The sequence below is a fragment of the Melospiza melodia genome, chromosome 9, assembly GCF_035770615.1.
Source record: "Melospiza melodia melodia isolate bMelMel2 chromosome 9, bMelMel2.pri, whole genome shotgun sequence".
Lineage (NCBI taxonomy): Eukaryota > Metazoa > Chordata > Aves > Passeriformes > Passerellidae > Melospiza > Melospiza melodia.
In genome coordinates, this window is record NC_086202.1 from 16,914,098 (window position 1) to 16,933,138 (window position 19,041).

Genomic DNA, 19,041 nt, shown 5'->3' on the forward strand with positions numbered 1-19,041 from the left:
AACTATTTCCAGTGTCAAAAGAGTTGATGAAATTTCCAATTTGTTAAAAGGGTACACAGTCAATTCAAATAAATTTATCACATTCTGATCAGTTGGTAGAGTTGAGAGCTTTAATAGCCTTCAGCAAAGCAAAAATCATTTTTGTCATGACATGTTTGATGCAACTTTAAAGCTTAGGCAGTTCTGCTATACATACTTCAGATATTTATTTGACTAAGAAAAAAGTTGGTTACTTTCAAGATGACAAGTGACAAGCCACGTGGTTGTCAAGGTCCAATTAGTCATCTATAAGTAGACACAATGTTAAAAATGTTAAAATTTCATGCCACACAACCTCCTGGAACCACTGGATAGTTAAAGCCTTGCCCTTGGAAGGAGCAGTAATGGTAAGCCATCACACTCCACTCACTCCTGCAGCATTCCATACTATTATGGACAAGTTAAGCAGCTGTGAGGCAGAGACAACACAAGATAACTATAGCCAAAGCTTTGAGTTTACAGTGTAAGAGAAATGCATCAGAGTGCTGACTAAGTTTCACTTAAAAGTGTTCTCAAAACTACTTCAGGTTGCTGGACATCAGGCTCAAATTAAAAAATCCCACAAAACCTCTTACTGTTTTGGTTTTTTGGTTTTTTTTTTTTTTTTTTTTTTTTTTATCTGTATACATTTAGCCAAGCTAGCTTCCAGCATTCAGCAGATATCATTAGACCATAGAATTTCAAGTTTTATGAATCACATCAAAAACAGAGATATCCATGTCATACCTTCTTAATTCAAACTCTGCTTAAAATATTCACATTAACACCCTTCCCCTGAAAGTGTGCAAGCAACCTTCGGGGTGGGTGGAATGCACTGATTTCCCCCTCCACCCTAATTTACATAATTATTGTCTTTTGTTACATTATTAAATTCTAACTTAAACTAAAATTGACCTTTTGTTGTACCAAAATTTCATTTTCTTCCTCTTTTATTCAGACAGTGATGCACTTCCTCTACTCCCACTGTTTTAAGTCCTCACAGTTTCAGGTCTTTTTATGTTTTTTTAATGGCGCTGCAGAGTCTCATCTAGAGTCCTCCAATAATAAATCCAGATCAGTACTTCTGAAAGTCTCATTATTTACACACACTCCTGCTAACATTTCACTGTGGCTTTAGTTTCAATGCCAACTGACCTGCTATCATTTGAAGTAAATAGCAATTATTTAAAGAAATACCAATTTTCCAAAGTCAAGTCAACTGTAAACACATGTTAAGATTTTTTTGTATCAATTAAGATGTCTAAGACTTACATAGTCTTTGATGGTTTCTTCTGAACGAGCTATCTGACCTTGTAGTTTCATAATCATTTCATCTTTTTGCTTCACAATGTCAATCAGTTCTTGAATCCTTTCATTTTGTATATTCATTTTCTTGAAAAAGAAAAACAAGTCCAGCGTTAAATTGAACTCTACCATGGTTTTTAGAAGCAAGATCACTTAAACTATGCTTGATATTTAAAAAAGGGCTAGAAGCATAGTGTAATAGCATTTTAAGTCATTTGAATTTTGTATTAAAGCAAACAATTCTGCACAAGTTTTTTTTGAGAAAGTTACCTCAGTTGCTTCTTTAAGTTGTTCAGCAGATTCATCCAATTTAACCCTCTGTGCTTCAAAACCTGTAACAGGAAAAAAGCCTGCTTAACATAATCGGCCATCACAGTTTACTCAGTAATCCATGTCCTTGTGGTACTTCAGAAGTTTTTGAATACATTTATTTTCAAGGTGACTTCTGCTAGGACTTTTCAAAAATTCTTTACATTTTCTGAACTGGACAACTGAGACTTGCAACCCATTCAAAATACAGATCACGTCCCAAGATCTCTGCAGAGATCATTATGAGGTGCTGCTAGTTTTTCCTCCAAAGTTCCACATGATGCCTGAATACACTGCATCAGCAAAACATGAAGTACAGGGATTATAATACAACAAGGAAATGAATACCCTTAATGTTTACCCCACAATTCTTAAGTCTGCAGTTAACAATTTTAAGTTTCATCTTAAAAATGAAATCAGCAAGGCCTATAGAATTGTTTAACCTGAACTTACACAAAACAATGGATTAGCACCATTATACCTATGATTTGTTTACACAATCCCATACAATGAGATTAATATTTCTATTTTACTGTACTTAATTTCTTTTTTTGTGTCTTTCATATCACACTTAGATCCAGCCTACCTTTGGTTTTCTTTTCCAGCTCCTCCTTGGTCTCAACCAGTTCAGCAGTTATTTTTGCCAGCTGTTTTTCAAGACAACCTATTGTTTCCTGTGAGTCCTCTAAGGACACAATGTACTGGTGTGCTGCTTCTGCCTGATTTTTGATATCTGTGATATCATTTTGCAGAGAATCAATAACGCCCCCAAAATCAATGCAGGCAGCTGTGTCTGTGCGGGTTTCTTCATTCTGAAAGAATTTAAATTCATTTAGAAATGGCAAATAATTATACAAAAGCCATTTTTTCTACAGAAAATATGGAACGTTGTTAGGAATTCTAATATATAAGTACAGTTATAATTCTGACTTCAAAACCATTTTGTGGGTTCATATGCACTGACTGCCAGTTTGTCTACCTTCACACACCAGTTTCCAGTACCAAGCTAAAGCTACTTTATTTTCATAACATTACCTACCATTACATTTCCCCTTGTATTTCCACATAAACATTCCCTCCAATATTACTACAAAAGTTAGTGTATTTTAAACCAATGAGAATATTGAATGAACAGAGCAGGCAAACTCTTTTAAAAAGAGCACATCTGAAATTTTCACATGACAGGAAAAGTTTGTGAGGTCAAGTAACAGTAACTTATCACAGTAAATGATACCCAAAAGACTGACTTTGCATCTTGCCTCTGTTTTTTTCAAAGGGTTTCAAACTCTCAAGAGACAGACTCAAGCTAAGAGTCTAGATATGGCTTAAGGGGATGAACAAGTCTCATTGCTCCAGTTGTAGCTACTACTGCCCTAAGAGAGAAGCCTCTGTGGCTACTCCAACACAGTCCATATGTGGGACAAAGTCAGACTCAGATTTTAAATAGGCACTAAATGCAATGGATTTTATAGCATAAAAATTTTGCAGCTTTTCTCCCAATTTCTTTGTACAGAATAATTGTCACTTTTGTGCTGGAGAAATGCAGAAAACCCCTAAAATTCCTGAATTCCAAGGCTCAGCAGTCTCATCTATTAAGTAAGATAAATATATCTTGCTGAGGACACAATCATATTGTGTGCAATTCCTTGAAACCATCCCTGGTATTTCTTGAGAAATACCATGACCATAACAGGTAGTTAGCAGAAGGGACATTTGGGGCAGACAGATAAAAATACCAGAAGTCCAGCTTGCTCACTGCAAGGCCGATCTTGTAATTCACATTTTTCATCTGCATTTTTACTACAACTATTTACAAGTTCCTTGAAGATTTCCAGGCGTTTTTCAGCATTTTCTTCAAGCTGCTCTCGTTCATTAGCAAGGCACTTACTAGAGTAGACAAAAAAACAAGTCAGATAAAAGCTGGCAATGAGAGAGGCTAAAAAGTTATTAGCACAGTTGCCTACTAACAATGATGCTTTCGTTATTTTGGCACAAAAAAACAATACACAAAACAATGCTGCTACCCTAAACCAGAAGTATTTTTCACATACACCAGAAGACTAAGAGGGATACAAATACACAGATTAGGGACAGCACTTAAGAAAAAGCATTTTTCTAAGCTGCTTGAGACAGCAATGTTTGGAGTATCACTAAGATAAAAAGGAACCAAAGAATTTGTAAATGCCCCTCTTACTAAAACTTGCCAAAGCAGCTCTTTCCTTAGAAAGAGTTCTACAGGAAAAAAACACTATTTAAAAATTATACACAAACACATTCCTACCCATCCCACAGAAAAATCAAAGCCTTTTCTAAAGAGCATTTTTCCTGAGCTCATAATCCAAACAGAAATCAACACATTGATGCAGTAGAAGATCAGATCTAGGAGAAGATTGTGGTCTCTTACAACAAAGAGATTTATGAAATAAGCAAGTTTACTTTCACTTTGTTAACAAGTAGCTTTAAAACCCCTTAAAGCCAGCTTACTTGAAATTTAATTCCCGTTGAGCAAAATAATTCGTAAATTCTTGTGCCACTTCTTCACGAATTTTCATTTCCAGCAGTAACTGATCTTGCTTTTCAGTAATAAGTCTGTTCTTCAGCTCTTCTACCAGATTCATCAGCATCTGGAATTACAAGTAGCATTATGCTTTTCATAAAGAAATCCTTTACCACAAGTGAGATTTTCCCCATTCCTCAAACACTACAACACTTTACTCTGCAGCTGGGAATAGTTTTTCTGGTTCTTTTATTAGCCTATTCATAAACAGAAGGATTTATGAGTAGATTGCACTACCTGTTTGGTACTAACACAGCAATTTAGGTTAGCACAGAGGGGGTATTCCCAAAGAACACCAAGTTTATAACAAAAATTCAAGATATCTTTAAAGATAGACTTAAGATCCACAGAACTTGGCCTTCATTTTTCCAGATGCCCCTTTTTGGGTATTAATGAAACCTCCACAAAATGGTCTCTAGTCCTCTGTTCCCCTGCTCCTTGTCTTGCCCAGAAATAGCTAAAATTGCTGTTTCTTGAAGAAGAGTGTCCAGAGTTTTCTTGTGTACAAAGTAACAAAGGAACAATCATGTGTTGCTCAAAAATAGGTAACATCTTCTGTGTATTGCCCACAGGATACCAAAAGAAGAGAAAGTCAAATCTGCAACTTTTACTGCTCAGTTTGCACTTCAACAAATTTCATATTTTCCCCATAATAAGCACCAAGTAATCCCATCTGTAGTTCCAAACACTGGATTTAGGTAGAATTAGGTAATGAGGGGGTAGGAAAAAAAAAAAAAAAAAAAAAAAAAAAAGGGTGAGATGGAGGAAACCAGAAGGATACATTGCTTAAAGGCTCCATGCTATAATCATTCTTAAAGCAGCCCCGGCACATACTGTGTATTTTTCTTTGGCAATAACAATCTGATTTCCTTCATTTTCCTGCTCTGCTTCTTCTCTTGACACACTGGGCTGTTCCTCCATCTCATCATCATCATCTTCAAACACATCTTCCAAGGTTCTGTCCCATAGGATTGTAGCTCTTTTCCTTGGGATTGGCATTCTAGTGACGTTAAGCAGTGATGATTCTCCTGCCAATTTCTGGCCAAATGACTGATCTTGGGGAAGAATAGATGTGTCCATAACTAAAACCTACCCAGAAAAATCAAGAACAAAGTTATTGGTATTTTTTAAAGCTTCATTGGTACTGTGAAGACCTGCTGTACTCTCCCAGTTTATCTATCCTCTGTTCAGAGTCACTCTTAGACCAGTTTCCAGTTAGAGCACAAAGTTGTTACATTATAGTCTAACCCCTCTCTGGGTTCCAGGAACACCAAGTCTCACTCACTGGATAACCTACAAGAGGCAGCAACAGACTGTCCATTTCCTGTACTTTGAGTTTCCAGTTGCATTACATGAACACCATCCCACAAAAATCCATTTCTTTCACAGCTCTATAACCACTACAGTCTGCTCCTTCTGGTATTGTACTTAACCTGCCCAAATTCCAAAGACATGGACTTAACTGTTAACAAAACCTTTGCATGGCTTTCATTAAAGCTACAGCACTGATCCTCCACACTTAGATCCTCCAACTTTGCCAAAGTTACATCACTGCACTTACTCCTTACTGACTCTGATTCCACTTTCCCACTGAAGCCTCTATGAACATAAAGTTGACCTTTCACATTCTTTGGTGCTCAATCTATTTTATCAGTCCTTCAGATGAGCAATATTCCAAGTTAAGATAGCAATAGTACATAGGACATCTAGAAGTGAGAGCATGTTGTATCTGCAGGAGAAATTTACCCAGATCTCAGGAAAATTCTTCCAAATACAATAAGTTTCTTATTAGGCTCCCATGTTTCATGGGAGTTACAAATTTTCAATAGATGCTTCCACCCCCATGCTCCAAAGGAATAAAAAACCCCAATAAAGTCTTTTTAAAATCTACAGGAGATAAAGCTCAACCCAGTGTATGACTGCAGTACAAGACAACACTAGTAACTAAATTCATATTCCTAAAGTGAGAAAACCTGCTCTTTAAAGCAAATCAAAGTTACTGATCATCAAGATCGACTACAACACACTTACTTTTTGTGCAATGGCAGAGAACTTCAGCACATTGAGTGTTTCCTCATAGGCTGATGCACATTTGCTGATGTTTACTATCATGTACACCTTCCCCTTTCCACTGAAAAATCCTTGAAGGAAATGAGTTAACTTACTTTCCCGAAAGGGTATGTGCTGCTGCAACCTTTCAAAGACAACAGAACAGGTGATCAGAAACTGTGTAAATTCCAGTCAGTGTAAGAACTATCCAGCCTGAAGACTTCACAGTTTCACTCTTACTATGGCACTAGTAACAAAGGTGTTTTAAATATAAGTTTTAAATTTATATTTATTCCAAAGTTTGTTTGATAAGCCAAGCTCAGAACAAGTAAGTAAAATCACTAACCTCTATGATAGCATGTTTAAAGGATGTTACAATTTAAGTTATTTAATTAAAAAGCAAAACAAGGCAAGTTTAAAGATAACTTTTGTATATCAACAAGACTCCAGTATAGATGTCAGAAATCTATACATTTTTTCTACCAAAAATTTAAGTGTTACTATTGTATATTTTAAACAATGCAGGCAACACCTAAAAACCACAACCAGCTGGCAATTCATGAAAGGACTTACTTTGACTGTTGACAGTTCTTGAGAGCATTAATACACTTGCCCAGAGTCAGGAGAGAGGTATTTATATTTCCACTCTCCTTCAATCTGTCACCCTCATTGCGGGTCTTGGTATATCTTTCAGAACCAGCAAGATCACACAATGACAATCTGAAAGCAGACAAAGAAAAACTCACTGTATTTACCTTAAAGATGCACTAATTATTCACTTTTTAAAATGATCACTTTTCCTCATCCTTCTCAAGTTTGCTTCCCTAAAAAGTTTCCCACTGTTTTCTGCTAAATATTTGCCCAACACACTTCCTATTTCACCCTACCCACCACCTCTTCATCCCCTTCCTTCTGGGGACTGGCATGAGTTCAGGAGTAAAGAAGTCTGGCAGACCTTGTGCTGAGCAGAGGTGACAACAGCACTGACACCTGCTGGCTTGAGGAGAGGGCCACGTACTACATGAGGGTGGAAGTGGGGAGCCACCACACATGCAGGAGGCTCTGCCAGTGAGCACTGGGTGCAGCACCAACACACCAACCTGGAGTAGCTGACAACTGCATCATGAGAAACAGACTGAACTTACTCATTGACTCGGGTCACCCTTGGTATTCCTGAATCTTCAATTTTCAGTAGTTTAACTGTGAATATGCTGTGACTAAAAGGAGAAATGGAAATCAGCAGAGAAGTAACAAAGTAGATCAATACTTTCAAAGTATTTTTAGCCTCCACAACATCTGTTCAAAATGTTGTTTGGTCTGTGAACACATCTAAGCATACACAATCAGATACAAACTTTTAAAGAGATGTTTATGCAGCATGTATTTTGATTTTTCTTCAGATATGTAGATAAGTGCTTTTGTATAGTATTTGATAAAATAGTGTGAGCTTTCGTACAGGTTCACCCTACTGAAGAATTGAATCCCTTTGGCTTAAGCCATTGTGCCACACACTACTGAAGGACACCAAACCTGAATCTAGAAATCTAGTCCTGGTTAAAGCCTCTTCCTTTTCTAGAAACCGTAAGCCATGTTCTAGTTTCTCCTTCCTCCCACCCATCATCCTATGCCCAGTGCTACTCAAAATGTCTCTTACCTTCTGCTGGAGGAATTATTTAGTTTCGTGCTTGCAATACTCTGGCGTTTCAACCCCAGTTTTAGAAGTCTAAAAGCTTCTTTAGAGTCAGAAATCTGAACCCACTGCAGATCTTTAGGAAGAAGAAATATGATAATTTTTTAGATAACATTACCAAAATAAGTATTACGGGGATAATGTATGCACAGCAAGGACACTACATTTACTTGAGGCATAGAAACATTTTACTGCATCTGCTTCAGACAGAAGTTACATGATGACAAATCAGATCAAAATGCCTCCTCTCTCACAGGAAAGGAAGGGCAAGTACATCACCTAATTTCATCATTCTATTAGCATGTTAAATATGTTCCATTCAAATTAAGTGAGCAACCTTAGCCTGAGTCCAGACAAGTCAAAAAAGTAGGGTCTAATATGAGTAGAAAGTCCTGTAGTCTTATTCAGCAAGACAGAATTCTACCTTCTAAATTCTAAAATAAAGAGCAGCTTCTTCAATTTATACCACAGTTGAGGGGGGGAAAGGGAGGAAGGGGAAATCATATGAATATCTTTCAGGACCATCAACTAAACTGAAAAAAATCAGAAGCATTTTGCCTGCAATATGATGACCATATGTCTAAAGTCTGCTTCTCTACTAGAAAATACTGAAAAAAATCCCAGAAACAAAAATCTAAAAAATGTTTGAGCCAATTACGAATACCGTTAAGAACTAACGACCTCTTTTTAAGGAAATGGAAAAAAATCAAACCCCTAAAAACTTGTCATTTGTTTCCAATATTTCTCCCATTTCAAAGAAATATCAGGGCAGTGAAGTGCAGAACTTTTAACAGTTTTAGTCAAGAGAAAAGATAAAACAGTATTGAAAACAGGGATACTTCTAAGTATGTAGATTGTAACAATTTTGTGATTGAGTTTTCTAATCTAAACATCATGACACTTACACCAACTTTTCAAATTACATTTGGCAATTTGCAAGGTATTCTATTCACCTTTCACAAAAGAACATCCCTTGATGTCTTGAGCAAGGCGGAGTGTTTTTCTTTTCTTGTCATTTGACACAGGAATCAGTAGATCATAAAAACATTCGTTGTAAATCTCAAAAAATGAAACCCAGACAGAAAATTTGATGTAGCTTCTTGCAGTTGTGATAGATTGTTCCAAGTCCTGTGAGATATCTTCCAAATCTGCCAAGTACAAAATATTGCAAATATAAACCTAGTGAGCTTCATTAAAAAAATTAATAAGTAAAAACTGATATAACAAACCTTCTAAAAACCACTCAAAATCTAAAATTCATTTAAAAAATCCATTTAAGTTCCCACCCCATTTCTTAAATATCTGGAACTCATATGCTTAACTTATATATTTTCAAGAGACACCTACTCTACTGCTTCCTTTTCCACTTTCAACTTCTCTCAACCACATAAAGCTTGGTTAGAATTAGTCAAATCTCTTCAACATCTTTAAAATGAACTGACAAGACTTCATTTTGACTTTTTAGAGTAAACCTAGTATTTAGGTAGTTTTTTCATTGCTAGAATTAAGTTTATATAATTACATAGAGGTACTCTAAAAGCCAGTCAGGATACCACTAGGACCCACAGCGTAAGTGGTACTACTTTTCTTTGCTAGAACTTCAGCTCATTTAATGCCTGTTTAGATACTCTTCTAACCATTTTATCCTTGTTTTCTGCCCAGATTATTTGCTCACTAACCAATTCACAGGCATATAAAGTTGACAAGAAGTCATTTTATTAGCATACACCACAAGTCAGTTATTGACCTTAAAATGGCTTATTTGCCAGATTTAACTGCAAAACTTTTATATAAAACATACCCTTAGAATCCACAGGTGCTTTGTCCCGAGTGTTAATCTGGTGGTCTACCTGCAAAAGAAAACAAACTTTGAAATACACTAATTTTGCCAGTAAAGTTATTTCTAACAGCTCTACAGTATTACTAGATGGGAATACAGCTTGGGTGCAGTATGCCAATGGCAAGGTCCTGGTTACACACCAGGTCTAGTGCAATAATTGGTTCCATATGTTTCCAGCTTACTTGGCTAACCCCTGGAAGTAAGAGGTAAATGTAGAACACTCATTCACTTAAAATCTGAAATGAGCAACTCACTGCTTCAAGATACATGTTCAGAATAAATGACAGAGTTGAAATAAAGCCCAGGTTTTACTAAGAGAAAGACAATTTTCTTTTGCTATTAAAAAAGTAAACCAAATAATTATAGCTAGAGCTTTGGAGTTTCATACATACACTCCTTTCCCAGTCTTGGTTTTGGTTAGCTAGGTATTTTTTAGACACAGAACTGCAAATTGGATTTCATTTCTTTAGGCACTTCATCTACTGAAATAAGTATGCTTAAGAGAATTGACATGAAATAAACAGGTATGGTTTGGTTCAGGTTTCTTTAGTGTTCTGTCAAGAGTATACTTCATAATAAATTTTTTCAAACAAAAATTTTAGGTATTAGGTTTTACACATATAAAACACCCGCACAAACCTCTGTTGCAGCAGATGCAAACTTTGCCAGAAAATTTGTAGGTTTAAGTGCTGCTCTTATGAACAGTTTCAGAAACTAGAAGGTGCATTCAAACACACTCAACAGGTTTTTCTCAAGTCCCTTCTGAAGGCTGACAGAGCTAGATGCAACTTACTCCTGTGCTTCCAAAGTGAAGACACAGAATTTTGCTGCCACCTACCTGCCACACTGGAGCCCAATGGATAAAACCAAGGCAACAGATACACACATTCTTTTTTCCTTTCAACACTAGCTATTATAACTTAGCATACCACAAGGGAAATGCTTAATTCTTTTTGTAAAAAAAAAAAAAATACTTTTCTAGTTCCAAACCCCCATATATGCTGCATTTTATTTTACATTATTCCACTCACTTCAGGATTAGAGGACATCAAGAAAAAGGTATGGTTATACAAAGTAAAAATTCCCCATAACTGTAACTGGACTTAACAGCTTTAGAATTGCAGTCAGCTTCTAAAACTGGAGTGTTTCTGGACTGCTCAACAGTGAACTGTAAGAAAAAAACCCAGCAGAAACCGATCTTTAATTCAAACTGTTAAGTGCACAGTTTATACAGCTCTGCTGCCTCAAACAGATTTATGCTTCCTTTAAGGATATTTGTCCAACTGAAAGGGCAACAACCACAAAATTATTCATTTCTTTCAAGTATTCTGAAAGACCCTATGCTCTTTAAAGGATCAGACCTACTAGCATTCCCACAGATATAACTGAATGAAAATAGTACCTTATTTATTAAGGATCAGTAATCCCAGAGGATACATTATCAAGTGCCCAAGGTACAGGAAAAACAGTACAGGAGTACTGAGCCACAAGACAAAACTGCCCAGGAACAGGGGCCATCAGCTCTACTGCTCACTTCACTGCTAGTCTGAATGGTTGGCTGCCAGCAAATAGACACATCCATGGTTAAATACAGCCAGCATTCTCTTCCCACTGCAAACGAAGAACATGGAGCTGTCTAAAGATGCATGCACTCATCAATATAGAAAGAAGGGCTCCTCTACCTCTTTCATTAGACGAAGTAATGAATTTTTAATGGCAGTTTCTTCTCTCACTTGGTTTTCAGTCAGCTTTATATAATCTCTACACCGATAGGGTTTGAGATCCATTGCTGTGTACAGCTTTCCTTGAATACTTTTAAACAACATATCCATAGTCCTTGGCAGAATACCACCATCATCCTCTGTTCCTGAAAGAACATACAAAAGAAAAATCCAGTTATTACAAGGTATACAGAAAAATGAGGACAGAAAGATAATATAAATCTCAAGGCATACACAAAGTTTGAAGACAACTTACAGCATGAAGCAGTGGAGTTTACTTTTTATTCTCAAGGTAACAGAAATATCATTAAAGAGTTTTGAAAAGTATTTGGCTTTCAAGAACAGTTCATGCTCTATATCAGTAATGGGTACAACAAAAAAGAAAAACTACTGGAGTATTTTACACAAGCTTAGCCTTAAGGGAAAACAAAACAAAAAAAAAAACCACCCATGACCAACAGACATTTGATAAAGACTTGATTTATTTTGCATTATCTACTTTTACCTTGGAAAGTGTAAGTTTTCCCAGCATTTGTTACACCATATGTAAAAACTAGACGATTATATCCATCTAGGAAATCTTGCACTGGTTGCTTCATGGTACCTTCAAAGAATTCTTCTTGGGTTGTTTCAGGTCCAAACACCTGAGTATTACCAAGAAATAGTTATATTTTGAGCAATTATCGGAGACTTTTAAAGAATCTTTTAAATTCTGTTAGTTTATAATCTTGAAGACTATGAAGTCAAAAAATACAGTTTGCTTGGTATTCAATACTGTAAGTTAAAATAATCTGTACTAGAAAGAATTCACAAACATTTAAAGGCAACTTATTTACTTGTGAAAAAGTGAACTTCTGTAACGTTGGTCCTGAAGTTTTTTCACTTAGTCGACTCAAATAATGTTGGGGGGGCTTCAGTACAATATTTGTTGAGTCTTCAAGTGAAACACAGTCCTATTAAAAGGAAACAAGCAATACAGGCATGAAGAGACCATAAAGCACTCAGCTTACAGGAAAAACAAACAAAAAACCCCACAAAACATATTTGAAGTACTTTTAAACGAAATAAATGTCACACCTGTGATCCATTTTCTCTTTCCAATGATGTAAATGGCCTGATACGCAGGCAAACCTGTATGTGTCCCTTAGAATCCAAACTGCTCCTCTTAAAAGAAAACACCAGAAAACAACAGTTAGAAATTTGGTTATTTTTTTGATAATTAGCACATGAAACAAGTTTTATTGAATCCAGATGTTTTTAACAGACTTATTTGATAACATGGGAATCAAAACTACTTCACTAGATTAGCTTGGACAAGTGCTTCAGCCCCTGCAGAAGCTTGCTGTTCTACGTTAATCTTGCAGCACATTTATGTAAACACTGCATTCAGACCAACAAAAACATTGTATAAACTGGCAATCAGCCTCATTCACAGAAAACTGATGTGCCCAATAGGGCATCAATGCACTGCCACACAACTTAGTCTAAACCCTAAGCATCTTTCAAACTAAAAAATAACAAAGAAGCTTTTAATCTTCCCAGTAAAATTCTGACTATTCCTACCTATGAAATGATTAAACTTATGTTTTAAAAAATAAATATCCAAACAGTAAAGTTTTCTTACCTGGCTTGTGTCTGAGTCCGAAGAAACCAAAGAAAATTCTGAGGAGAGATCTGTTTTAATATCTTCCATACGTACTGGTCCTGCTCTGGGAGATGGCTCAATGCTGGCAATATAGGATGGTCTGTAGAACTTCCCATTATCCAAAACTGGGTCCATTCTGCAAGATAAAATAAAACTATGTTGTGCTCCCTGATAATATAATATATAATACAGCATATATATATATATATATATATAATATAGTGTGTATATATATATATATATATTAAAAATATAATACAACAAAGCATATCAATTTTTTTACTAAATACTAATGGAGAACATACAGTTCATTAAAGGAATGGGCAGAGTAGGATTGGTTCAAAACCCTTTTTCTCAGGAAAAGTGTTGGTTTCCTGCCTATAATGAAGTCCCATTTCCCCCAGCATAAAACCTGAGATGTATCTGCATTTCAGTGTCAAAACACTTAAGGGCTCAGTTTTCCTATGTAAAAGCCAGACGCAACTTTAAGCAGTTAGACAAATGCCACCAGGCTGCAAACAAGATAAAACTATACATAAACTAAGCACCAATGTTTACTTTCTAATCTAATGTTTCTTCCAACCTAATTTATTTTTGGCCTAGCATCTGTATCAAAACCAGCAAAAACTTGGCCTGAAATATCATCATGGCTCGAACAAAGACTGACCTGAGAATAAGCTACAGTTGGAAAGAAACATATCTGTGCTGTCACGATCTGGAAGTCTCATTCATCAGCTACACAAAGGCACACTGCAAAACCCTTATCAGTCCTTTACAGGAAACATATTTGTTAGATGACTGGCATTTTAATTGCGTTAAATCCAAGCTTAAAGCGCGATTTGTCAAGATCATGCTCTCATTCTGAATCTTTTTCCTTAAGAAGTCCAAGACAAACATTAAGCTGTGTACACAAGGCCAGAGCTGTAAATGTTCACAGAGCCCAGCGGTCAGAACAGCGAGGTTCAAGCCCTTACAGGGCGCTCAGCCCAAGGTGCAGAATTCCACGTTGAGTCACCCTGTAAACACTGCAGGCATTTACATGCGAACAACTGTACTGCCCAGCTGCAGGCACCAAAAGGCACTCATGTCCCGGGATGTGTTATTGCAAGCCTGCTAACCGTGGCAATAAAATTTAGAGCTGTAAAAGACCCCCTCAAAGAAGGGGACCCCCAGGGCCCACACAGCAAAGCCACAGCTCACATACAGCCCGTGGTGCTGCCAGGCAGCAAGACAAAAGGCAGAAAGAGCTCCAAACCACACAGTGAGGCTGGCAACTTGCATAAAAGCTAAAGCAACAGCCCTAACACCTAAAAAAAACCCCCCAAAAAAACAACAAAAAAACCCCAACCTTCTTCTCTTTAGGTATCAACCTTTCACTTGCAGGCTCTGCGCTATTTGCCTGTTCTTACGGGACACAACCAGGGCGGCTTTGGCAGCAGCACAGCGGGAGTTACCCAGGCCCTACTGAAAACTGCTCACACGCCACGTAAAACTGCTCACCCTCCCGCGTAACCGGGATGGCAGCGGGTCCCCCGCCACAGAGACCACCCACACCGCTTCACGGTCCCCACGACCCCCGAATCACAAGCACCGCGACCCCTCTGCCAGCGAGGGCCCCACGGCCCGGCCCTGGCCCCGGCGCCGCTCACCTGCCCGGCCCGGCCGCCGCTGGACTCGCGCTCCGCTCCGGCCGCGGCTTCTTTTCGAATCCGACCAATGGCAGCGCACGGCGCCGCGCGGCCTCCTGGGCGTACGGCGCTGCCGCGGCGCAGGGCTCGACGGGAAGTGTAGTCCCGGAGGGGGGGCTGCCTATCCCGGTTTGCCCTCGGGCGGCGGCTGCGCCCCGCTGGGTCGGAGCGCCCGGGGCGGCTGTGCCGAGGCTGCGGCCGCACGGGGCCGCCAGCGCTCGGCCCCCTGCGCCATTGGGACCTCGGCTGCCGCGGGAAGGCGCCCTGGCCCCGTCGGGCCTGTGTCAGGCGCGGCAGAAGGACGAGTGTAAGTCGGAGCTTGCCGGGGCTCCGGGTGATTCCAGCCCTTCTGCTGTTTGTTTGTAAACAGGATAATCATTGTTTGCAGGTGGTGAGAGGGAAGAGGCCGGTGACCTGCTCGATGCCTTGTACCAGAGCAGGGATCAGCCGTATTGGGAAACTCCCGGTGTAAGGTCAGGATGTGCTGGAGCCGTGCCCTGGGTTCCAGTCCTGGCAAATGAAAGCTGTGATAGACACTTAGTGCGGTACCTTTGTTTAAAAAGCTTCCCAAGGCAGAAATTGTTGTTGGGTGCCAGGTTTGCATGACGGGCATTTCATTTCTTAATCAGCAATGAGAAGAATTCTTTGGCATTATGTTTGAAACAATGTTGTAATGCAAGTGAGATCATCGGTTTCTGCAATGTCAGGGTATGGAAATGTACATTGGTGACAAAATGTACATGGTGACAGAATTTGGTGACAAAAATCAACATGAGTTTCTCTTTAGAATCAGACAGAAATTCTTTGAACTTTAATAAGAAATGTGTGCCAGTTTTGAATTGAAATAAAAGGACAAGTAATTTGAAAGTAGTCAGTATCTGCCAAAACTAAATGTTTGTTTTTCATTTGAAGAAAAGACAGCCAGCAAAAGCAAGCAATTCTATAAAGGGATAATTCTACACAGATTATGTATCAGCTGCTTTCATGAGGTTGTCTTTAACATTAAATCCTATCTTTCCTTAAATAGAGTCTGTATCGTATCAGTAAAAGAGGTATACTGAAGGATTTCAGTTCGATTGTAGGCCACATTGTAACAGTTGGTTTGTTTTAACAGCAGAAAATGATGCAATACTGAATTTGAAATTGTTTGCTAGCAAAACTGAAAAGCTCTTGAAATCATACTGTAAAAGTGCAGGTAAGGTTTTAAAAATAATGTTGGTTTCTGTCTTAAATAGAATACAAACTACTGAACTTACCTAATGCCAAAACACCTTTTTCATACCAGGAGAGGACTAAGAATGCCTCTGAAAATAAGGTAAAAAAATAGCTTCTGGGAGAAAATATGAAAGTTGCTGTATTCTGGTTGTTGGAAAGGAAAACCAAAGATCTGGGAATATTTCCTAAAAACATTGGGTGTATGACCTGCAGAACATTATTTTTGCTAAGTTGGGGCATCACAAGGCTCCTTGTACAGGCAATATTTTGATTTTGTTTGAATTTTGGATTTCTGAAACTGTTTTTATGATACTACATGCACTGCCTAAGTTAAACTGGAATCTCAAAGGACTCCCATCAGGATACTGAAAGGGCAGACCAAACCTGACATGTGTTCCCAGCCTCACGCAAGCCATGGTGAAGAAAACATTAGGTCAGCATAACCAATCCAGCCTGCTTTGGAGTGGGAGATGGTGAAACTCCATCTATGTAAATAAACTTTATGGCTTTCTACCAAAATATTCTTAATTGGTTTGTGCAAGAACACCGGTTGCAACAAAAATACCTGCTGCTAAAACAGCATTCAGTAACTCATTCACCCCTGAAATTTGATTATGTTTCTTTTCAAATTCTTTACAAGTTGTGTAGCACGTTTGGCACTCACAAGAGGAAAAGATTTTTGTAAAGGACTTGTTAGAAACTTCTGTTCATTGTATTTGAGACAGGATTCAGAAGTTGTGGATAGTCTACTCATGACAGTGAGATGATGCCCTATGAGACAGCACATCTCAGCTTGCTTTTGCATTGCTGTCAGAAGTAGAGACACAGCAACACTCCCCAGCATCCTTCAGCACATCTGAGTGGCAGCCAAACCAGAGGTGGCTTCAGTTTCTTGGTGCTCAACTCACCTTCCCCAGGGAATTGCCAAGTGCTTGAGTTTTCTCTCATCACCCTTGGTTCTGCTGTGCTTCCCCTGCCCTGACAGTGCTGCCTCCCATCCTGGGTGCAGGCCAGGTCCTTCTGCAGGGGCCATTTGGAGCTGACTGCAAGAGCACTCCTATTCCTTGTCACTGAGATACCTTGGAGGAGAGTGGTGCACTGTGCAATCCTCCTGGGAGCCTGCCAGCCCTTTTGAATTCCTGTCTTTCAGAGCAGTGCATGTCATTTATCCTGTTCCTGGCACAGTCTGGTGCATGCATTGCACACTTTCATTTGATCCTGCACCCTCATTGCCCCACTCTCATCAGTTGCCTTCAGGCTTCTAATGCACACACAGCTGATTCTATGGACTCATAACATTGCAGGCTGTTGATTCACATTTTTTTCTTTAGCTATGTAGGTGTGTTTCCCTTTATTATCTGTTTTAAGCAATGAGCTACTTCTTCAGTCTCGTGGAAGGCTTTACCCCAGGGACAGGTGGCACTGGGACAGAGATCTCTGGTGCTGGACTAAGAGGAGCAGCTGGCTGAGACATCAGGCCCCCTCTCTGGGGGAGGCAGGAGCTTTGTGTCCTCAGTGTGCAAATGCTGCTGCTGTTTTATAGCCAGGGTTACAGCTGAGTACTTGTGGGGTTTCAGGGGAGGTAGGAGGAAACCTTCTGTAAAGAGCTCACAGATGGTCATGAGGCTATTCCTTGGAGGTGCTCTAGGAATATAAAATACTATCTGGAAAATGAATCATAGGCTCACTGCAACAATGGGCCTTCAGGGGTGTATTCAAACATGAGAGAGCCAGTCAAGGGCCTGGAAAGGAAAGAAGGAAAGGTCACTGATGGGCAGCTGGAGGCACCTGTAACCTGCTGCTTATGCCTTAAAGCTTGTCCTCTGGACACTGCCATGCTTGTGCTTCTCACAGATGCAGAGAGGCCACCTGGTCCCATGCTGGTGTTTTATGTAATGAAAATGTGCCACATGTGCTCAACATACCATTTTTAAATCTTCAAAGCTTCACATTAAAATCTGTGCATGGTAAACAGAGTATTGCTCCTTCAGCAAGAGCTGGGTTGTCTTAGATAGGAGGAGATTTGAAATGTGTTTTCTGAGATGTATTTCTTTCACTTTGCATAATTCAAGACTTTGTCTTTGGAAAGAGTGCAGTTGAAATAAAAAAAGCTGTTTCTGTGTCTTCCTGTTTCTTCCCCCACCCTCTGGAATTCCTTCCATCCCTCTTTGAATTATTGCATCATTCTCTGATGAACCAAAGAGATCATTTCAGCTGTAACCAACATTTAAATTGTAATTAAGCCAAAAACTTTCCGTAATTCTATGTAATGCTTTAATTCAAATAATCATTGTTTTGAAGGTCAGATCTTGTATTTTGAAATCAGAACCTTCTACCTGTCATAAATGGTAGGAAGTGTTTTCACATTGTGACACAGGTATTTGTCCTGTAAATGTATCAGCTGTTTTTTCTGACTAATAGTCATATGGTGAAATGGTGTAGTTAGTTTTTAGGGGTTTAAGATATGTGCATTCAATAATAAAACTATTTTTAATATAACAATATGTAATAGAATGATAAATAAGAATATAAGTAATAAAATATACTGTCAAAATTTTATTCTGTGAAATTTTGTGTATTTTTATGAGAAAATATGACTACTCTTAAATTGTGTGCTGTGTGATTTTTAGGAGCAAGTGTGCATAGATGGCTTTTCCACAGCTAAATGTAGCCTGTGGGGCATTTGTTGTGCCCCAATAAATGAGCACCAGCCCAGCTAGCTGGGTTGTGATCATGCTGAATCCTGTAAACGAGGCATTTTTGAGTTACTGGTAATCACATAATTGGAAATCTTGCCAGAGAATCCACGAGCAGGAAGACTGATGGCTGGTATTGAATAGTTGGTTAATATTCTTTCCTCCTAGTCAGCATTATACTGTTACCTCAGGACATAGTCTTAGAAATGGCTCTACAGGTGGAATAATAAATTGAATATTGTACGTAGAGTAAATCAGGATGAGCTTTGGTACTGTTTTCCCATAGTCTGGATCTTGCATCTTAGTTT

At 38.6% G+C, this 19,041-nt stretch overlaps 1 protein-coding gene across 1 annotated transcript in view; it reads right to left on the reverse strand.

Moving 5' to 3' along the window:
* Nucleotides 1-14,819, reverse strand: part of KIF20B (kinesin family member 20B) — a 30,717-nt gene extending 15,898 nt beyond the window's left edge. The window contains exons 1-18 of the mRNA XM_063162847.1: nt 14,784-14,819; nt 13,114-13,270; nt 12,567-12,653; nt 12,326-12,442; nt 11,995-12,133; nt 11,451-11,635; nt 9,730-9,778; nt 8,882-9,076; nt 7,893-8,004; nt 7,384-7,455; nt 6,812-6,958; nt 6,221-6,383; nt 5,024-5,278; nt 4,117-4,256; nt 3,369-3,519; nt 2,219-2,444; nt 1,594-1,655; nt 1,291-1,410 (exon numbers count right to left, since the gene is read on the reverse strand). Coding sequence (XP_063018917.1) covers nt 1,291-1,410; nt 1,594-1,655; nt 2,219-2,444; nt 3,369-3,519; nt 4,117-4,256; nt 5,024-5,278; nt 6,221-6,383; nt 6,812-6,958; nt 7,384-7,455; nt 7,893-8,004; nt 8,882-9,076; nt 9,730-9,778; nt 11,451-11,635; nt 11,995-12,133; nt 12,326-12,442; nt 12,567-12,653; nt 13,114-13,269 — 2,376 coding nt within the window. The 5' untranslated portion in view covers nt 13,270; nt 14,784-14,819. The remainder of the gene's footprint in view (nt 1-1,290; nt 1,411-1,593; nt 1,656-2,218; nt 2,445-3,368; nt 3,520-4,116; nt 4,257-5,023; nt 5,279-6,220; nt 6,384-6,811; nt 6,959-7,383; nt 7,456-7,892; nt 8,005-8,881; nt 9,077-9,729; nt 9,779-11,450; nt 11,636-11,994; nt 12,134-12,325; nt 12,443-12,566; nt 12,654-13,113; nt 13,271-14,783) is intronic.
* Between the last annotated feature and the right edge of the window lie 4,222 nt (nt 14,820-19,041).